Source organism: Dendrobates tinctorius, unplaced genomic scaffold (assembly GCF_039654945.1).
Source record: "Dendrobates tinctorius isolate UK_male_01 unplaced genomic scaffold, ASM3965494v1 ptg000064l, whole genome shotgun sequence".
Classification (NCBI taxonomy): domain Eukaryota; kingdom Metazoa; phylum Chordata; class Amphibia; order Anura; family Dendrobatidae; genus Dendrobates; species Dendrobates tinctorius.
In genome coordinates this window covers 2,183,870-2,204,630 of record NW_027361732.1, presented here as the reverse complement: position 1 = coordinate 2,204,630, position 20,761 = coordinate 2,183,870, and the positions used below count along the sequence as shown (strand labels likewise).

The window sequence follows — 20,761 nt, the reverse complement described above, 5'->3', positions numbered from 1 at the left end:
AACACTAGGGGGAGCAGCTGCTAAAATTTGCCTTGAAAATCTAGTGTGCAACTAGCTCACATTCCGACTGTGGTAAATATGGGCGGGTCTGCTCACATGTGTGTGACAACACTTCTCTCCTCCCCTTCTGGCTGATTGCAAAAAGATAAGGGAGGATCAAGTTCAAGAACTCAGTGAGGAGCCATTTTGTTGGAGACTGCAAAGTGATACTGACAAGTAGACTGTCCCCGAGGATGTCAGTGCTGATTCTGTTAGTTTGTGCTGCTCGCTATATCATAAGCTGGGGTTAGATGCATGAAGTGTATCACATACAGTAACACACGCTGGAATTAGATACGGGACTTAGTGTAGGGTATCACATGATGGGATTAGATATTGGGCTCAGCTGAGTGTATCAAACAGGATGGGATTATGCAGAACTTTTATATTTTTGTCTTAAAGTAAATCTTTCAGCTTTTAATTACCGCCGCGCTATTGACTAGTCATACAAGCGGGTCCCCAGCGGCACAGTATAAAAGTACAGTATGTTTGAAAGTATGTTTTTCAGCTGCATCAGCTGAAAGGTTACCTTAGGGGCTAAGAATTTACAGGCAGGTAGTTGCTAAGTACCTGCCTCTTCTGCCCTGCTCAGATCTCTGCTGGCTCAGCGATGTCATGGACTGCTCCTGCCGGTGATTCTGCAACATCCGCCGACATCACGTTCACAGAGCAGCTTCTTCTCTTTCACTCTGCTCTGTTGATGGGGCGTCACTGCTGATGTCATGCTGATTAATAGTTGACTCCCCATTGCCGAACTGTGGGGGAGACTGTCGTCAACCAGCATGACATCTCTCAGTGACACACTGTCAGCAGAGCAGACCATAACAGGAAGAGCTGCTTTGTTGACGTGGGGTCAAATGAAGCAGCAGAAATTGCTGGCAGAAGCAGTCTGTGACGGTTGTGAGCCAGCAGAGATCGCCTCCAGGTAGAACAGGTGGATAGTTAGAAACTATCTGCCTGTAAATGTGGCGCCCCTGAGGATTCAGTTGCCACAGAGGTACTGCACCTCCTCCTGAGGTGTGGTGCCCCACCATCCAGGTAGGTTGGAGGCTCCTGACCACGCTCCAACACCTGCATCCCACACAACACAGTAGTTCAGCAAAGCCACATTGCGGTTCCCTGCTTGGAGTGTAGCAGAGAACCTTTGGTGGCTCCCTGCTTGGAACACGAAACGTGCTGGGAGGCGGGTGGAGTTAGAATACATAAAAGAGCGGGAAGGTTTAGGATTTCAGGTCAGTCAGTCAGTCGGTGAGTGGAGAGGAGAGAGGAGAGAAGATCCCTGGAAGAGGGATGGAGGAAGGAGGTTCTGCAGCAGACCTCAGTGACCTGGGTCTGCTGGCACGGGAAAGGAAAGAAAGAGAGAGACATTGAACAGAAACCTGATCTTCCATAAGAAGGAGAGACTAGTATGGAACGAAGGAGTAAAAGGGAACAGAGGACGTGGGTTAGGAGAGAACCCTGCCTAGAAGTTCTAAGCGCAAGGCCGGGGCCCGGTCCCCGAGGTTGTATGGATACTAATGGTCCTACAGCAGACACCGGTGGAGTAGTGAGCTGTAAATGCACTACTCCCATCTAAGACTTGGGGGCACAACAGCAACTTGGATAGTGAGCCGGGACACAGGAGTAAGGAGTCCCCGAAGCAGGCTACAGCTGTCTGCCGTACAAGTATGGTTCTTGGGAACATCTGTCAGGAGGAACTCCAATGTAACTCAGTACTAGGAGTACTTCACACCAAAGGCGCTATAAGAGGAGACGTTCAGAAAGGCACATGTTGGTGGAGTGTTGGAAGGGAGCATTCCATCTGACCTGGAGGTTGACTGAGTCCCTGACCCGGAAGACATGGCACGGAGGCAGACACCTGTGTGTACTACAGACTGTGAGTAAAGCTTTGGAACTACATGCCCTGGTGTCCTCCAATTATTCCTGTGCTAACATACCCTGTACCACTACATCTGGGTACCAGCTTCTACACCGCCTGTGCCTCTCCTCTACCCCTACATCTACACTTCCCTGGGACTACAGCTCCACCTGTGGGGAGCTACACCATCTTTGCTGCAACACACCACCAGTCCCAGAGGATCTGCATGCAGCGTCGGCTTAACACCTCACTTGCCGAACACCACAGGTGGCGTCACAAACTATTCATTTAATCAACTACATTCCACATACAATCTCCCCCATTACTTGGGCACACAGGGCCACGGACCGGGTCACCTCTGCCGTGACATATCCCGCTGACACCGGCCCGGTACCGAGTACCCCACAGCCCTGGGAGGGCGACCCAACAGTTCTTGGTCCCATAAGAAAAAAATGCAAAAGCCCTGGATAACCCCTTTAAAGAGCTGGTCCGAGTCCAAAAGAATTTTCCTCCTAAATCCCAATCTATTTAGTGCCATAATCTAAACTATAACTCCCTATACTTCCCCTACTACAGTATCTATCTACTTTTCTATTTTTGTTTTCATTTTTTTTATGATGCTTTGTTGGAGAATCCCAGTGCATGCTAGGATACTTAAAGTGTCATTAGGGGCAGAGGCTGCATTCACTGTCGCAGCCCCACCAGCTCCCTGAAATTAAGCGTCATCAGTGATGCTCATTTCACGGGCTGGGTTAGTCCCTGCTCTGTCACTGTGCAATCTGCACTATGATAGCACGCGCTCTGTAGCAGGCTCAGATTAGAAGTAACGAGGGAGCAGCAAAGCAGTATCTGTCTCAACTCCGTTGTTGGGTGAACAGGAACCAGGGGCTCCTTTCCTTTCCCTAACACTAGGGAATGCCCTAGCTCACTATATTCCTCTGGCTACTTCTGAAGGTGAAGATGCCGGGACCACGAACCTTGCCTTATCTCCTGTATCCGCCCTCTGTCTGTATCCTTTCCCCACCAAGAGAAGAGGGGAGCAGCGGTACACCGCTGTACACCAACCAGACAAACATGGCAACACCAACAGGGGTAACTGAAACTACCAGGCATACAAATATTCACTCACATAAAACAGTGAACACTGTGAACACTGGGTAGTGGAGGATCGGGAAAAGGAAAGGAAATTATTACACTTACAAACCCAGGCAACAGTCACTGATAAATCCACAAAACTCATTCTCATATGACCACCAACTCCCAGCCATGCAGCATAAGCTATCTTTGACAATGTGTTTCAGTCAGGACTCAGATTATATAGGTGATAGGGGTGACTAACCGTGCTCAGCTGAGACTTGAGGCTCCCAGAGTTCTCAACTTGGCCATTAACCCCTAAAATGCCAAAAGAAATCAACACCGTTTAAAAAGAAGGTGAAGTGCTTCTTTTCAGCGTAGGAGTAGGAGCAATCAGACAATGTCTTCTGGCTCCTCTCTGTTGCAGTAACCAAACCACATGACAGTATCACAATACATGGCATGAAGAGACCAACGTCGCTTTCGCAAATTACGTCACTGGTCATTCATGACGCTTCATATCACAGAGGGGACCACAGACTCTGCCCCCTGATGATGCTTCATTTGAGTATCCCAACATGCACTGGGATTCTCAAACGACGCATCATCAGAAAGCAAGTGACAACAAAAATAGAAAAGCAGATAGATACTGTAGTTGGGGAAGGATAGTGCATTATAGTTTTGATTATGGCACTAAATAGATAGGGATTTAGGAGGAAAATTACTTTGGACTTCGGACCACCCCTTTAAAGGGATTATCCAGGGCTTTTGTATTTTTTTCTTTTTATGGGGCCAAGAACTTACAGGCAGGCAGTTTCTAACTACCTATCTGTTTTACCTGACGCCGATCTCTGCTGCTTTTATATAAAAAATGAAAGCAGTTAGATAGTGTAGTGAGGGATGGAGGGTTTTTTTTAATTCAAGTACAGTATATTAGAAAATAGTTTAGACTACAACACTAAATAGATAGGGAGATGGGATGAAAATTGCTTCAATTATAGTCATTTTTTTCTGGTTTGCATTGGATCTGATGAAAAGCACATAAGTAACGAAATGTTTCTTTTCTATAACAGTAGAGAAATCCCGAGACACAAGCCTCCTCCTAGTGACTGTCCTTCCCATAGTTCTCTTTGTCATCATCCTGATGTTTTTCGCATTCTTATTCTGGAAGATGAAGCAAGGCAGCCGGAAGAAACCCTTGCCAAGACTCCTTGCCATTGACTTTGGGCATGCCGACATTGTTAATGCATCAATAGTCGGTGACAGCACTTTAGGGGTGAGTCATTGGAAGGACGATGTTAGATAACTTGAGAATTTTTTTTCTGAATGGTGTTTTAATCATACTTAGAGCAGTGTGTCCAATTCTTTATATTGAGCGGCAACCATGACATGGAAAAGTCCAAATTTATATGTTTGTCTGAAGAACTTCAACTAAAGATTTATTTTTATGTGCAACTTGATTTTCGTAGTCAAAGAAAATTTAGTCAGGCAGAAAATTTGAATATTGGTTCACTGATATTATGCATCTGTGTCTGATGTTCTGAGCCCGTGAAGTGAATAAATGTGTCCCCACACAATAATAGCTGTCAAAATCAGTCCTCCTCCTTAGACAAGACATCTATGTTGAAAGATAGGGAATGTTCCCATGTGCCATCTCAGATGGGGAATCTCTAATGATGGAAAACTACATAGTTGTGGAAAAAAGGAAGATTTTCCGCACATTTTAACTTTTAGCAAAAAATGTAATACTGTAAGTAAGAGGAAGGACAAGAACGGATATACCTCTCTCGTACCAGAACTACCGGGGCTGTCACCAATGTTGAAGGGGGGAAGATTTCCAGACAAGGACCGACCCTTGCATGTGGCTGCGGTAGGCGGGTCCAAGTTAAAAAGCACTGTGCGCTGGAAAAGGGGCAGAGTTGAGGCGGGAAAGCTAAGCGAGCAGTTGGGTGCAGTGTCAGCTGTGAAAGCAGAGCATCCCTTTGGCGCAGGACGACTTGACAGATCCCCTGTGTATCAGTGCACCTTAGGTGGACGACAGACTGCCAGGTACCCGCCAGGTGACTCACAGTAGAAACCAGAGACTGTAACGGGAGTGCGGTGCAGAGAGAAACACTAGGCTAGGCCAGAGCTTCGTATCCAGATACCTGTATACACCGCGGAGCGAAGCCTCGTTCCGGCGGTCTCTCTTTCCGGATTACAGGACTGAACACAGTGTTTGGCATTCTTGAGTGCGGGAACCCTCCGCATCCTGCAAAGACTCATCACCCACTTCGTGGATTGGAACCCCGTCCTTCACAGACACCTCCGAGATGTCACGTGCCACTGTTGTCGGTGCTGCCATTCGAGAACCGAGACGCTGCAATCAAGAAGACTACAGACTGATAAGTTTTTGCCTTTTCCTCCTATGGAACTTTCATACATCCCTGCCTTTCCCACGTCCTACTCCCAGTTCTGCCCTTCTCCCTAACACAACCCCCGTTACCTGCCACTCTCTGCGCAGGGTATACTTGTTGTTAATAAATCTGTTAACTCTTGATCTGCCTCCTGTCCGTGACGACATCCCATGTTACTGCGATTTCTACATTTGGCATAGTCATCAGGATGTCGTTCAATGTCGTGGAGGCGGCAGATCAAGCAGTTGGAGGGGGCCCTAAATCCAGTATCACCCTGAGGGCCATGTTAAATAACCTTCCGAAGTTCACTGGGAGCAACACCATACTGTGGAGTTGGACTGAGCTTATAAGGGGAGTTGTTGTGAGTTCATTTTCCCCTTCACCATTGAGGTCTGATGAACTCCCTCTTCTGGTGAAGGAAGGTAGTGAGGTTGATTACCAAGCACCTGAGCAGGATGATGATGACTGGGTGACTGGAATTGCTGACTGGATATAAGGCAGCCGACGCCCTTCTGCCTTGCGGGTGATTTCTCTGAGGGATTCTAGGAGACCAGTCTGTTTCCTGCTCCTCAAAAGCTAAGTTTTCTGCTCTGCTTTTTGCATTTGTGTTTTGGTTTTGTTTTGCCTTGTTTTTCTGGATTTCTGCCATCCCCTGCTGGGGTGAGCTGAATTCCTTTTTGCTCTGTCTTCAGAAAATACCTGAGTACTGATATAGTCTTTTTGAAGCCTAGCGTCTTCAGGGCTTTTTTCCCTATCAGTCTGTTGGCTCTTGTTTTGATAGGGTTTTGGCGGATTGCAGACAGCAGCTTTTCTATCCTGTAATATTTAGTTAGCTTGGGCCCCATCATTTGCTCAGCCTATCTTTCTATCTGTGTGAGTGTTTTTTCATCTTGCTTCACCGTCATTATATGTTGGGGGCTGCCTATTGCTTTGGGGTCTGCTCTGGGGCAGTTTAGATTTCCCTTTCTGTCTTTAGGCTATTTAGTTCTCCGGCTGTGATCGAGGGGTCTAGGGCACCATAGCAACCCCCCACGGCTACTGCTAGTTGTTGTTGATAGGTTCAGGGGTCTGCAATCCGATAGCTGCCAACTTCTCTGGTTTTCTGGACTTAGCTAGTATTTCTGTTTTTGCCTCCTACGGTGACTCATTCATAACAGGGGATGATGACAATGCATCCCATGACCCCAGCCCTAGAAGCAGAGGTGGCTATGATGGCATTAGATGGAGAGGCCAGGGACTCTGTCATGCTACGGCCCCCACAGGCTAGAGATACCCTAGAGAAAATTTTGCTCATACTCGAGGATGTATGGGGACCCCACAGACGTAGGGGAGCTATGTATGCGCCTGTTCGGCCGAGTTCAAAGAGGGGGAGACGGTGATTCAGTTTATGAATGTGCTGCAGGAACTTCGCACTGCCATTGCTCGCAAAGACAGTGTAGGCATAGGGTCTATTGACGTAGTGCTGCAAGACCAATTAGTGACGGGCCTATGGGACCTGCTGCTGAAACAGGCTCTGCGGGAGTGCTTGAGAGTAAAACCCAGCATGACTTTCTCTGAAGTAGGAAGTGCGCATGCGCGAGCAAGAGTAGGGGGTGACAGTTCTGGTGGGGAAGGTCCGGAGTGGGGAGGTGTCCGTAACCATAGTGACCGCACCCCAATGGGTAGAGGAATAGTGAAAGGAGATACAACAGATACACGAGGAGTTGGCTGATTCAAAGAAAGTACCCACAGTAGCTGCAAGCCCGCCTGTGAATCGACGTGAGCCTGCCCCCCGCCGAAAGACGAGAATGTCCCGCAGAGACGGACCCCCCACGTGTTATAACTGTGGAGAAATAGGACACGTAGCCTGGTGGTGCACCCAACAAGGTAGGCCTATCCAGTGCCGTCCATTAAACTAGGGAGCTCCGAGCCTGAGGGATGTTGCCCGGAACCTGTACCGTTAAGAAGGAGTACTAGAAGTCCCACAAATCTTGTTTCCATGTGCCCTCTCGCCTGGGCAGAAATGAACGGTCAAGCTGTTCGTTGTCTGGTCGATATGGGCTCACAGGTGACAACAATGACCGAAGCATACTTCCGTTGGAACTTTACTGAAGCGATGCGGCCTGAAAGGGGACCGGTGATCAAGCTCATGGCTGCCAATCAATTGCCCATCGCAGGGGTGGTCTGGATGAATATAGTGGTCTGTGGGAAAGACTTAGGGCGAAAAGGAGTGGTGCTGACAGCTGGACGGGCGAGTAATGAACATACTGTCATTCTAGGCATGAAGATGTTGAGAGAGTTCAGAAGTCTTCTTATTAATGAGTCCCCAGATAGGTTCCTTAAACAATGGAGTACCCACACACACCAGAGGAGAGTCTTTCAGCAGCTGATTAGGGTGGCCCAAGCTCAAGAGACCTTCAGCGGTGGGAGGACACTGGGGAAAGTAATTGCCCCAACTTCAATCAATAGAGTCCTACCGCCGGGTCAAACAGTGCTTACCCTGCCCATCCGAGCATGTACCCCCTGGAAGGTGTAGAGGTTCAGATCGAGCCAAGCAATTCTGACCAGTTACCTCCGGGAATACTAGTAGCGCTGACTTTGGCTACGGTGCGTGACTGACCAGTTCTTGTACGCTGTATGAATCTAGGAGAAAAAGATGTCATAGTACCCCCCAGAAGCAAAGTGGCTCATGTTCAGGGTATGCCAGAAGAGTTGGTATCACCACAGGCTGTACAGCTGACTGTTAAGCAAGGGGATCCTTGGATGGTGACTGTAGACACTGCTTTGTCACCCAACCCACAACATTTGAAGGAGGGATGCCGAATCCTGGAACAGATGAGAGCAGAGTTGACTGAACTCATGCCGCAGCAGGTACAGCAGGTGGAGACTTTGTTGGGAAGAAATCAGGATGTGTTCTCAAGACACGAGGATGATTTTGGTTGCATAACTGCAATCACACACAAGATTACAGATGGAAGTGCTGCTCCTATAAGAGAGCGTTACCATCACATTCCTCCCCAAATGTACCAGCAGGTGAAAGGCATGCTGAACCAGATGTTACAGATGGGGGTGATTCGAGAGAGTCAGAGCCCTTGGGCTGCCCCAATCATACTGGTGCGGAAGAAGGACGGGACACTACATCTCTGTGTGGATTACCGCAAACTCAACGCCTGTATGGTATGGGATTCTTATCCGCTGCCGAGGATTGAGGAGTCCCTGTCCACCCTGGGAGATGCTTTTCCACGTTGGATATCGCCAGTGGCTACTGGCAAGTGCCGATGTCCGAGCAAGACCGAGCCAAAACAGCCTTCATGCTCTCAATGGAGTTATTCGAGTTTGATCGGATGCCATTCGGCCTGGCCACGAACTGCACCTGCGCAAGTGACACTGCCGTGGTGCCTTATGGGATTCGGGGACAGCGGCCGGAAGTCCCAACTGGGGATTATATATACAGTTGTCGCCAAAAGTATTGACACCCCTGCAATTCTGTCAGATAATACTCAGTTTCTTCCTGAAAATGATTGCAAACACAAATTCTTTGGTATTATTATCTTCATTTAATTTGTCTTAAATGAAAAAACACAAAAGATAATGAAGCAAAAAGCAAAACTTTGATCATTTCACACAAAACTACAAAAATGGGCCAGACAAAAGTATTGGCACCCTCAGCCTAATGCTTGGTTTCACAACCTTTAGCCAAAATAACTGCGACCAACCGCTTCCGGTAGCCATCAGAGTTGCTTACAATGCTCTGCTGGAATTTTAGACCATTCTTCTTTGGCAAACTACTCCAGGTCCCTGATATTTGAAGGGTGCCTTCTCCAAACTGCCATTTTTAGATCTCTCCACAGGTGTTCTATGGGATTCAGGTCTGGACTCATTGCTGGCCACCTTAGAAGTCTCCAGTGCTTTCTCTTAAACCATTTTCTAGTGCTTTTTGAAGTGTGTTTTGGTCATTGTCCTGCTGGAAGACCCATGACCTCTGAGGGAGACCCAGCTTTCTCACACTGGGCCCTGCATTATGCTGCAAAATTTGTTGGTAGTCTTCTGACTTCATAATGCCATGCACACGGTCAAGCATTCCAGTGCCAGAGGCAGCAAAGCAACCCCAAAACATCAGGGAACCTCCGCCACGTTTGACTGTAGGGACCGTGTTCTTTTCTTTGAATGCCTCATTTTTTCTCCTGTAAACTCTATGTTGATGCCTTTGCCCAAAAAGCTCTACTTTTGTCTCATCTGACCAGAGAACATTCTTCCAAAACGTTTTAGGCTTTTTCAGGTAAGTTTTGGCAAACTCCAGCCTGGCTTTTTTTTATGTCTCGGGGTAAGAAGTGGGGTCTTCCTGGGTCTCCTACCATACAGTCCCTTTTCATTCAGACGCCGACGGATAGTAGGGGTTGACACTGTTGTACCCTCGGACTGCAGGGCAGCTTGAACTTGTTTGGATGTTAGTTGAGGTTCTTTATCCAACATCCGCACAATCTTGCGTTGAAATCTCTTGTCAATTTTTCTTTTCCGTCCACATCTAGGGAGATTAGCCACAGTGCCATGGGCTTTAAACTTCTTGATGACACTGCGCACGGTAGACACAGGAACATTCAGGTCTTTGGAGATGGACTTGTAGCCTTGAGATTGCTCATGCTTCCTCACAATTTGGTTTCTCAAGTCCTCAGACAGTTCTTTGGTCTTCTTTCTTTTCTCCATGCTCAATGTGGTACACACAAGGACACAGGACAACAGGACAGAGGTTGAGTCAACTTTAATCCATGTAAACTGGCTGCAAGATTTGTGATTTAGTTATTGCCAACACCTGTTAGGTGCCACAGGTAAGATACAGGTGCTGTTAATTACACAAATTAGAGAAGCATCACATGATTTTTCGAACAGTGCCAATACTTTTGTCCACCCTCTTTTTTATGTTTGGTGTGGAATTATATCCAACTTGGCTTTAGGACAATTCTTTTTGTGTTTTTTCATTTAAGACAAATTAAATGAAGATAATAATACCAAAGAATTTGTGTTTGCAATCATTTTCAGGAAGAAACTGAGTATTATCTGACAGAATTGCAGGGGTGTCAATACTTTTGGCCACAACTGTATATAGATTGTAACATGCAGCAAATTTTCAGCCCAAAAATCCAGAGCAGAAAATCCAAATCATATTCACAACATGGAAACATGCCTTAATGGATCCTGGATTAAATGAGTTTTAATATTATTAAAGGGGTTGGCCACGCTATCTTTAATTTGAAGGTGGGGGCATGATTTGTGGCACTCCCTCATATATATAGTAAGGCTATGTTCACATATTGCGTATTTGCTGCTTTTTTATGCAAATTTTAAGCTGCGTTTTACAATACCAGCAAAAGCTGTGAGATTTCAGAAATCTCATGCAGACACTTGCTATTTTTTTCGACTGAATTAGAAAACTGCTGCTTTTTTGAAAACTGCAGCATGTCGCTTCTGCGTAGAAAAAATGCAACTCTGCAACTCATAGGACCCGTTGAAGCACACAAGGTTCGAAATGATCGTCGTCCGACATGTACCGCACAATAATCTCCTGCTACCATATTTTAATATGAACCAATAAAGGGAACTTTTTACACGGGACGGTGTGTGCCACTTCTTTTCCTTCTTACATGGACATTGCCTGAATTGTTTTTTTCTTTGGTGGGAACGCAAGATCCCAGGGGCAAGTTATTACCAGCTTTCCCTCCACGGACATAAACGCTGGCTATAGGTGCGACAGCGGTCTTTTTTGCCTCATTCCCGTTTTGTAAAATTACAAGTGTACTGTCACTCTGAGTGACTGCAGACTTGTGAATCCTCACATCACACGCACTGCACACTGTGAGGATTTTCCGATGCCGGCGCCAGGAGAGGAGGGTGCATGACCACAAGTAGGTCACATGCCGACTAGACGGTATCCGGCCTTACGTAATGCAAGTGTATTGAGCAAGGTCAGAAACAGTCTAGTTGGAAAGTGACTGGAAGTAAGCATATCACATACAGTACTTGTGGTTTCACCCCCACCATTCCTGGTGCTGTCACCATTGAATCCTTACAGCGTGCAGCGTCATGTGAGGATTTACAAGTCTGCAGTCACACAGAGTGAAGGCAAGCTTGTAATTTTAGAGTGGACAACCCCTTTAATTACATATGCAAGAAAAAATGGTTGTGTACATAAGTCCAATTAGTAATAGGGAGGTTTTTAACTATATAACAAGGAATCTTAATGGCTTTCTTGATTCCCAATAATTCACTACGCGAAGTATAATCAGATATGTCTTCATTTTTGCAGGATCTTTTAGACTGTACTACAGGTAGTGGCTCAGGGCTACCTTTCCTGGTACAAAGAACTGTGGCTCGCCAAGTTACACTTGTGGAATGTGTAGGTAAGAGTCGACAATGACACCTACTTTAAGGCTAAGTTCACATGATGCATTTTTGGCGAGTGTTTGATGCTCCATGAAAAAACGCAGCGTATTACAGTTCTATCAAAGTGGATGGGATTTATAGAAATACAAGGCCCACTTTTTTATTCTTCCGTCCACATAGACGTATGAGGGCTTGTTTTGTGCAGAACAAGTTGTACTTTTGAATGACACCATTCATTTTTACCACAAAATGTGCTAGAAACTGTATAAAAAATTCCAAGTGTGGTGAAATTGCGAAAAAAAAAACCCTGCAATGCTGACATTGCTTTTTGTTGGGAGCTGTATTACAGTGTACATTATGTGGTTAAAATTGCCAAGCACCATGATTGTCCAGGTCGGTACAATTACAATACCAAACATGTCCATTTTTTTTTTTTTTAAAATTATTTTAAAGGTGAAAAAAATGGACATTTGTTAAACAAAAGAAAATTCTGTCACCATTATTGTGACCTGCTGTAATGTTTTCATTCTTTGGTCGATGGACCAGTATGATGGCTTGTTTTTTTGCAGGGTGAGCCAACAGTTTTATCCATACCACTTAAGATTGAATATGACATTTTGACCCTTTCTTGCTGCATTTTTTTTGCAGCATTACAGCAACCAAAAAACAACTACAATTTTTTTCTGGACATAGTTTATCAGTCAGATTAATTAATTTTATATTTTGATAACTCAGACTAATATGTGTATTTTTTAATATCTTTGATTTTTTTCATATTTATTAAAACTTGCTTTTTTTTTTTTTACTTCTTAGTGTATGGGATTTGAACCTGTGATCCTCTGATCACTTGTACTATATACTGTATATGGTCTCCTTTGATGCCCAGCTACAGGTCTGAGATTCAATGTAGCTCCACGATGGCAAATAAAGGGGTTTTCAACAGACCCCCAGCTGCCATAGTAACACATCGACACCAAGTTGTGGGGCAGCTGATGGGTGCATAGAATGATGCACCCCAATGCTGTTGTGCTTTTTTTTAGCCAAGCGTAAACTGACCTTCGGTGCGGGTTTCAAATCCGCAGCATGTCAATTTCTCTTGTGGGTAGGCTCAGCTTTCTGTGTGGATTTTCTTCATACACTTGCATTAGATACAGATATAGAATGCACATGTGTTTTAGTGCAGAATCGCAGTAAAAACATAAATCATCCACACATGAAGTTTTGTCAAACCCAAATTCAAGGAAGCATCAAAAACAAGGCAGCTTTATTTAAAACATGACACATCAAACAGACCAGAAAAACTGCAGAGTCAAAAACGCAATAAAAAAGTGTGCAAAAAATGCAATAAAAAAAAGCACAATAAAAAATCGCAAGTAACCTAATTTACCAAATAGGTGCAGAAATTCTGCAGAAAAATGTAACATCAAAAGCTCACTAAAAGCTCACCGCGGGAACGTAGCCTAATGGTATTTTTGCCATCTGTTATATACCTGGCTACATACTGTTTTCCTTTCTTAAATGTATGCTGTGTGTTGAGTATTTTTCTGGATTTCCCATCAAAATGTGAAAAAATGCACCAAAACATATCGAACTTAAATAATGTCTCTCCTTATAGAACGTCCATCAGCAAGAAACTTGTCAAACATGTAGGGCCCCGTCTCAGTTTATGGAAGTTATAACTATCAGGGCTCATTTATAAATCTTTTATACATGTAAAGCCTTGGGATCTTCTATAGATATTCATTATGGTGACTGAATTATCCACATTGGCCATTCTAGGGGGCTGAACTGAAGAGATGAACATAAAGGAGCTATGAAGATTAATTAAAAAGTGAAGAATTATATGATTTGTGAGGAAATATATTTAATTTATTCACATTTAAAGTTCAAAAAATTGCCTAAAATCAGAGGCAAAACCACGTTACACAAATTTTACCCTTTACATTAGGAGAAATTGGTACGGAATCCACAATTTATGGTGCATGATGTAGAATTAAAAATTTATAATGAAATCAAACCCGGAAATCTGTTTTTTTGTTTGCAGCGTTTATATTTTTTGCAGAGCTGGCCACAGATGTTATTATTACCATCTGTATTTCAGTGGTTGATATAGGTTGCAAATCCAAAATCTAGAAACATATACACGCTGTAGATTGTAACATATCACCAAATCTGTAGATTATCATTTCCCACAGAATGAGAATAAGGGTACGTGCACACGCTGCGGAATCTGCTGAGGATTCATCCGTTGGGATTTCGCAAAATCTGCAGATAAATCCGCAGGTTTATCTGCGGATTATCCTGCGGTTTGGCCCTGCGGTTTCACCATCTCCACAATGGTGGAGATAGGAAACCGCTGCGGAATCCGCAGAAAGAATTGACATGTCAATTCTTTCTGCGGTTTAGAAACCACAGATAATCCGCGGGGAAAATTCCGCAGCATCTGCACAGCGGTTTCCATTTCCCATAGGGAATAATGGTATTGTACACCACAGCAGAAACTGCTGCGGATCTGCAGCGGCCAAATTCGCTGCGGATCTGCAGCAGAATCCGCAGCGTGTGCACACACCCTAAGGCTCTGAAAACCGCCAGTTCACGTGCATGTTACTATCTGCTGTTATAGAGCTGAAGCGAATACTTATAATGCGATAATACTTGTAAATATGACCTGATTCTTTTTATTTTTCAATATTTAGGTAAAGGGCGATACGGAGAAGTATGGAGAGGATTGTGGCAGGGGGAAAATGTGGCGGTTAAAATATTTTCTTCTCGAGATGAACAGTCGTGGTTTAGAGAGACAGAGATTTACAACACAGTTTTGTTGCGTCATGAAAATATTTTAGGTAAGGTATAGTTACTTTGATTAGTTAAAAGACAGTCGTCTTGTTCCGACAATATTTTCCACTCCATCAAATAATCCTGCAACATTTTCGATACTCCATTTTGGTTATCTCCTCATGAATTATACACATGCAGTGGTAATGGATGGATGAAATTACTTTGAGGGCTGCCATTCCATAGTATAAAACCACACTCTTAAATCTAGACTGTAGTCTAGACTCACCAAAGGACCTTGGATTGCACCATAGGGAGTCTGAACATTTCCAAAATACTGCACATTAGGAGAGAAGAGTTTCCGCATATTTGCGGAATTAGAACAGTATGCTATGTTTAAGCGTTGGACTGGGTACGGCACGGGTCCCAATCTCGGCTGGGAATATAAGCTGCATATAGAATTAATTTGAATTTGATGGTCTCATTGTCCGCAGGACAAGATGGCATTTTTAGTGATATCATATTTTCTTTATATACACCTTTTTGATCATTTGTTTAAAAATTTTTCGCATTTTTTTAATGGCATTCATCGTATGAGTTATTGTACGGTTTTATAGCCTGGATCGTTATGGATTCGACAATAACAAACTTGTTTTGTTTACTTTAGTTTGTAAATAAAACAGTTTTTTAGTACAAAAATATTTTTAGATTATTTTTTCATACTTTATTTTGAATAATGTTTTATAATTTTACAAATATTTTTCCTTTTTTTGTACTCCTATTGGCAAAATAGAGTAATATTGTCTTACAATTAGCACCATATAGTAATTCTGGCCAACATTTTGTGGTCCTACTCCCCATGATGTAGTCCCCATCCTGTAGTAATGTTCCCATCTTGGAGTAATGTTCCATGCTGTAGCAATGTTCCCATCTTGTAGTAATTTTCCTATCCTGGTCTGTATCTCGTAATAATGTTCTCATTCAGTAGTAATGTTCCCATCTTGTAGTAATGTCCCTATGTTGTGGTAGTGTCCCTATTCCGGTCCTCATCTTGTAGTAATATTCCCATTCTGGTCCTTATATTTTAATATTCACATATACATTAAAGAAAACAAGATCCTTCTAACCTGACCTGAATCGCTTGGTTAGCAGCATCCCCTTTCTTCCACAGCTGGGGTGACGCCTGTCAATGAGATCATACGTCACCCTCAATAATGCACACCGTCAGCTGACGGCCTCTGATTGACCAATATTGGTATTGTGGTGCAGATAGCCGGTGTTACGGGCTTGCGGAGCGTACCAAATAATAAAGATGGAGTAAGGTGGGTTCGCAGCCCTGGGTCCACCGTGCAGAGATGGTAAACTGCTGCTCGGTAATGGTGGAGAACTAAGTGAACACCGGCGGGATATTCACTGACCCGGTGTGCACAGGAGCGAACTCTGTTACCTCACAGAGCCGCTGAAACAAATGCTGGAGCCTGTTAATACTCACAGGGCTCGGCTGGGTGAGCACTAGCTAACGGTCACAGAACTCTGCCCCAGAGACTCAGGGCTAGAGTCCCTCTAGACCACTAGCGCTCGGCGCCGCAGCTGCGGTGCCAGCAAGAGAACAGATAAATATTAATTGCACCAAGCTCGCACTGCACCACTCCGGCGGATGCCACTAACCACCCAGAGCAGGGAGGAAAGCGCTTAACTAGCGCACGGCGCCACTGTAAGGAACGCAGCTGCTCGTGTGGTGCAGAGGTGCCTTGTGCTGGATGGCACTATATGGCGCTAACGCTCGTGTGGAGAGCGGGATGCTCTGTGGCACATAGAATGTGCCACTACTAGCGCGGACTCTGACTCGGTAACCCCTATACCATACACAACCAAAGGGAGGGGATCATAATGAGTCAGTCACCAGTCTCATGCATCCATCTTCACACACACAACTACCCGAGTGGCCATGCGACTCTTTTATAGCGGCGTCTTTCCGGGACCTTCCCAGTGGACCAATCAGAGCAGGACCGGGACCTGCGCATCTGACCTCCGACCTCCGATGAGAGGTCGTCCCACGGGCATGCTCAGTAGGCAAAATACAGGACTTAGCCCTGGAGCATCTGCTTGCTGCTGACTCAAGCATGGTGTTACAGCAGAGCCTGAAGGAGCAACCAGACGCCTAGCATTAGCCTGGGCAAGACGCCGGGACTGACGTCTCTGCTGAGCAGGAATCTCTGTGGCCGCAGAGGAGATGGCTTGAGATTCCCCCTGTGCAGTGGGGGAAACTTGATGCCTAACAGCTGGTCTCTGTATCACCATACATTTCAATTGAATGTGCAACCAAGGATGCCTATTCAACTGAAAAAAAGCAGTGGCATTGGTGGCCCTCTGCATCGGGCTGCAATTGTCACGAGAGTTCCCATGCTTCCGAGCCACAGCCTCAAGGGCTACAAATGGGCTGCAGCCTCACTGGCTGTGTGTTTGAGACCTCTGGGGTACAGGGTACCCTAAGGCCTATTTCCTCCCACAAAGAAATACCCTATATTGACAAACCTCATACTATATGTAAAGTACTATCTTATACTATACAGTACTTGTTCTACTTACCTGAATTAACGCAAATTTTTCCTTCCAACATGTTTTGCTCTCAGTAAGGCCGGTTTCACATGTCCGACTTTCACTATCCGAGTAGTGACCGACAACAATGCTTGGACTGGTCCATGGGTCGTCTGACCCAACTCTACAGCTTCATGTATGCTATGAGGCTGTTGTATTCAGGTCAGGAGACCCTCAACTGATCCTGACATAGCGATTTGTACTTGGATCGTGAATGTCAGATGTGCAAAACTAGCCTAAAGGTACTGTTACACTTAGCGATGTACCAGCGATCCCGACATCGATATGACGTGCTCAGGATCACTGGTGCATCGCTAAGTGGTTGCTAGTGAGCTGCCAAACAGGCAGATCTCACCAGCGACATAGCAGCGGTCGGCGGTCGCTACTTACCTGTCAGACGAGTCGATGAAGACGTCCTCCCGCGTCCACGCGTCGCTCGTCTCCACAGCAGGAAGCCCAGCAGGAAGCAGCCGACGAGAAATGGAACTGGACGTTCTCGCACGATCAACGACAATCAGCAGGGGAGCTGGTCGGAGGTAAGTATCACACATAGCGATATCGCTGCTGCGTCACAAAACCAGTGATGTTATAGCGATATTGCTAGCGATATCGCTTAGTGTGACGGGGCCTTTAGACAGATAAAATAATAATCCTTTAGATGTGATACCTGATAACAGATAATTGTTATCCACTAAAAAGTATCAGGTGTATAAGATTATTATTATGTTTTGCTTACTGAGAGCAGTAAAGCTTTTTTCATCTGGCTAAGGTTCTCACCATGAGTATTTGGTGCAGTTTTTGCGTTGCATATTTCCATATGCAAAAAATAAGTGCAGCGTCTTAGGCCTGTTTCACACTACAGTTTTTTGACGTCAGTTGAAATCCGCCAAAGAGTAAAAAAAACGGATCCGTTTCCGTTTGACAACAGAGAGAGAGAGAGTTTTTGGGTTAAATAGCATGAAAGGAAATTCTTCCGGGCATGCTCAGTATAAAAAGGGTTAAAAACGGCAGATTTTGACTGACGTCAAACAACTGAAGTGTGAGACAGGCCTTACACTTACAGCAAAGGGAATGAGATTTACATAAATCGCATGCCCACTATGTTTTTTTCACACTGCAGAAACTAAATCTGGACTTGCAATTTTACTGGTGGTAAATATGAGTCTTATCAAAATTTCCCCCATAAACTTGACTGAGATGAGGAAAATCTGCAGATGCTGCAGAATATGCAGAATATGCATGCATGCTTCCGCTGCGGAAATGCAATGAAAACACATGTAATCTGCACATGACTTTATCAATACATTTTTATTAAAGTGAGCATTTCCAAGACAAAGCAGTTTTATGTAAAACATGACACAAAAGAAACAAAATCTGCAACTGAAAGAAATTAGATAAGAACAAATCTAAAAAAACCCACTCAAAAACGCAATGAAATAACCTAATGCAGCCAATTGGTGCAATAGTGTTGCATAAAATCTGCAACATGAAAAATGCAGGAAATACTCATCATATTAATTACTCTCTTTAAGGGTATGTGCACACGCTGTGGATTCTGCTGCGGATCCGCATCGGTTTTGGCCCTGCGGGTCCGCAGCAGATTCTGCTGCTTTGTACAGTACCTTTACTTCCTATGTAAAAAAAAAAAACCGCTGTGCACATGCTGCGGATTTTTTTTGCTGCGGTTTACAGTCCGCAGCATGTCAATTCTTTTGTGCAGAACCGCTGTGGTTTCACACCTCATCCATTATGAGGTGTAAAACCACAGGGCAAAACCGCAGGCAAATCCGCAGATAAACCGCAGGACTTTAGTCCTGCGGATTTATCTGCAGATTTTACTACAAAATCCGTAGATCCAAAAAACTCCGTGTGCACATAGCCTAAACAGATGACATTTTTTATGTACATTAAAGATATTAAGTTTGTGTCATTCATCCTCCAAATTATCCATTCATTATACAAAGCATTCTACAGATATCTATATACTTTAGTAAAGGTTCATCATGAAACCTACTAAATTTTGGGGCCCGGAGAAAATATTATGAGACCTGGCTTTCTAGAGCAGGATAACATGTGTAGCATTTCCTTTGTAGGCTTTATTGCATCTGACATGACTTCTCGGAACTCCAGCACTCAGCTGTGGCTTATTACTCATTATCACGACAATGGATCTTTATACGACTATCTCCAGAGGACAACGGTTGATCCAGAAGGTTGCTTACAGCTCGCCTTATCTATTATTTGTGGACTAGTGCACCTTCATGTGGAGATATTTGGCACCCAAGGGAAACCGGCCATTGCACATAGAGACCTGAAGAGCAGAAACATACTTGTGAAATCAAATAAACAATGTTGCATTGCAGATCTAGGTAAGGGTCAGCAGTAAAATAGTCCTAACTCTATGGATACTAATAGCACCTTATTATCTATATAATATTAAAAAAAAGTTTAACCAAATAGATTATCCTAATATTGTTTTATATTTTATTTTTCTTTGTTTGGTGTTATATAGCTGAGATAATAAGTAAAGTGGCTTGCTTGAGTCAAAACTAAACAGTTGATGACCTTGGTGGCGTTCAGTACTTGGCACACCCCCACAGATCAAATGATATCGGCATAAAATAGATGTATTAGGCAGAACACAGCAGCCCCTGACACTGTTTAGTGGCCGCTGCCTGGTACTGCATTCTATCTCTTATTCATTTCAGTTGTTTAATTACAGACCTCCTCTTTAAGTATCATTCTGTCCTTGTAGAGTTTGCAATCACCCATGTAAGCATGCCATTAAAGGGGTGCTCCAGTACTTAGAATGTCCTTTCTAAATATCTAGATTTACTCACTAACCACTTTGTAATTAGCTTTATTACACAATACCCTACACTTTTTCCTATCTAGTTAAAGGGAATCTGTCACCTATTTTTTCGAGTATCAGCTGCCGGCACTGCCATCAGGGGCTTATCTACAGCATTCTGTAATGCTGTAGATAAGCCCCCGATTTTACCTGAAAGATAAGAAAAATGAGTTATATTATATTCACCCAGGGGTGGTCCGGGTCCGGTTTTGGTCCGATGGATGTCGTGGTCCAGTCCGGCGCCCCCCATCTTCTAACGGTGACGTCCTCTTCTTTGCTTCCCGTCATAGCTCCTGCGCAGGCGCACTGCTCTGCAGCATTACAGAATGCTGTAGATAAGCCCCTGATGGCGGTGCCGGCAGCTGATACTCGAAAAAATAGGTGACAGATTCCCTTTAATCCCTAAATGTATTATTTTTACTTCACTTCCTGTGACGTTTTGTTTGAAAGGAGTCTTAAACAGGATGTCACAGGAGGCTGGGGCTGCACTCACTTCTCTGCCCCTTCTGGAAAAGAATGTCATCAGGGGACAGTTACTCACTAGTTCTTTGCATCGTCGCCCTCTGAAGATTTCCTGGATCCATGGTGATAGACACTGTGGGAGAGGTGAGTGCAGCACCCGCACTCTGCTTCTATCGCTTCTTCAAACTGTAAAACAAGACGCCACCAGTGGGCAGAGATAGAAGCAGTGAGTGACAGTTTATCCCCCCATCCTGCATCACATGTTTATTAATGCACATTGTAATCGGCAGCACCATTTATAAATGATGATTTATAGTTATTTAAAGTATAGCGTCCTCAGCCGGTAGGCTA

General features: G+C 44.5%; 1 protein-coding gene across 2 annotated transcripts in view; it reads left to right on the top strand.

The window, feature by feature from the left end:
• The window catches only part of ACVRL1 (activin A receptor like type 1), a 149,631-nt gene that overhangs the window by 58,983 nt on the left and 69,887 nt on the right, over nucleotides 1-20,761 (top strand). For both annotated transcript variants that reach the window (XM_073580235.1, XM_073580236.1), the window contains exons 4-7: nucleotides 4,045-4,247; nucleotides 11,648-11,741; nucleotides 14,421-14,567; nucleotides 19,191-19,466. In XM_073580235.1, coding sequence (XP_073436336.1) covers nucleotides 4,045-4,247; nucleotides 11,648-11,741; nucleotides 14,421-14,567; nucleotides 19,191-19,466 — 720 coding nt within the window. The remainder of the gene's footprint in view (nucleotides 1-4,044; nucleotides 4,248-11,647; nucleotides 11,742-14,420; nucleotides 14,568-19,190; nucleotides 19,467-20,761) is intronic.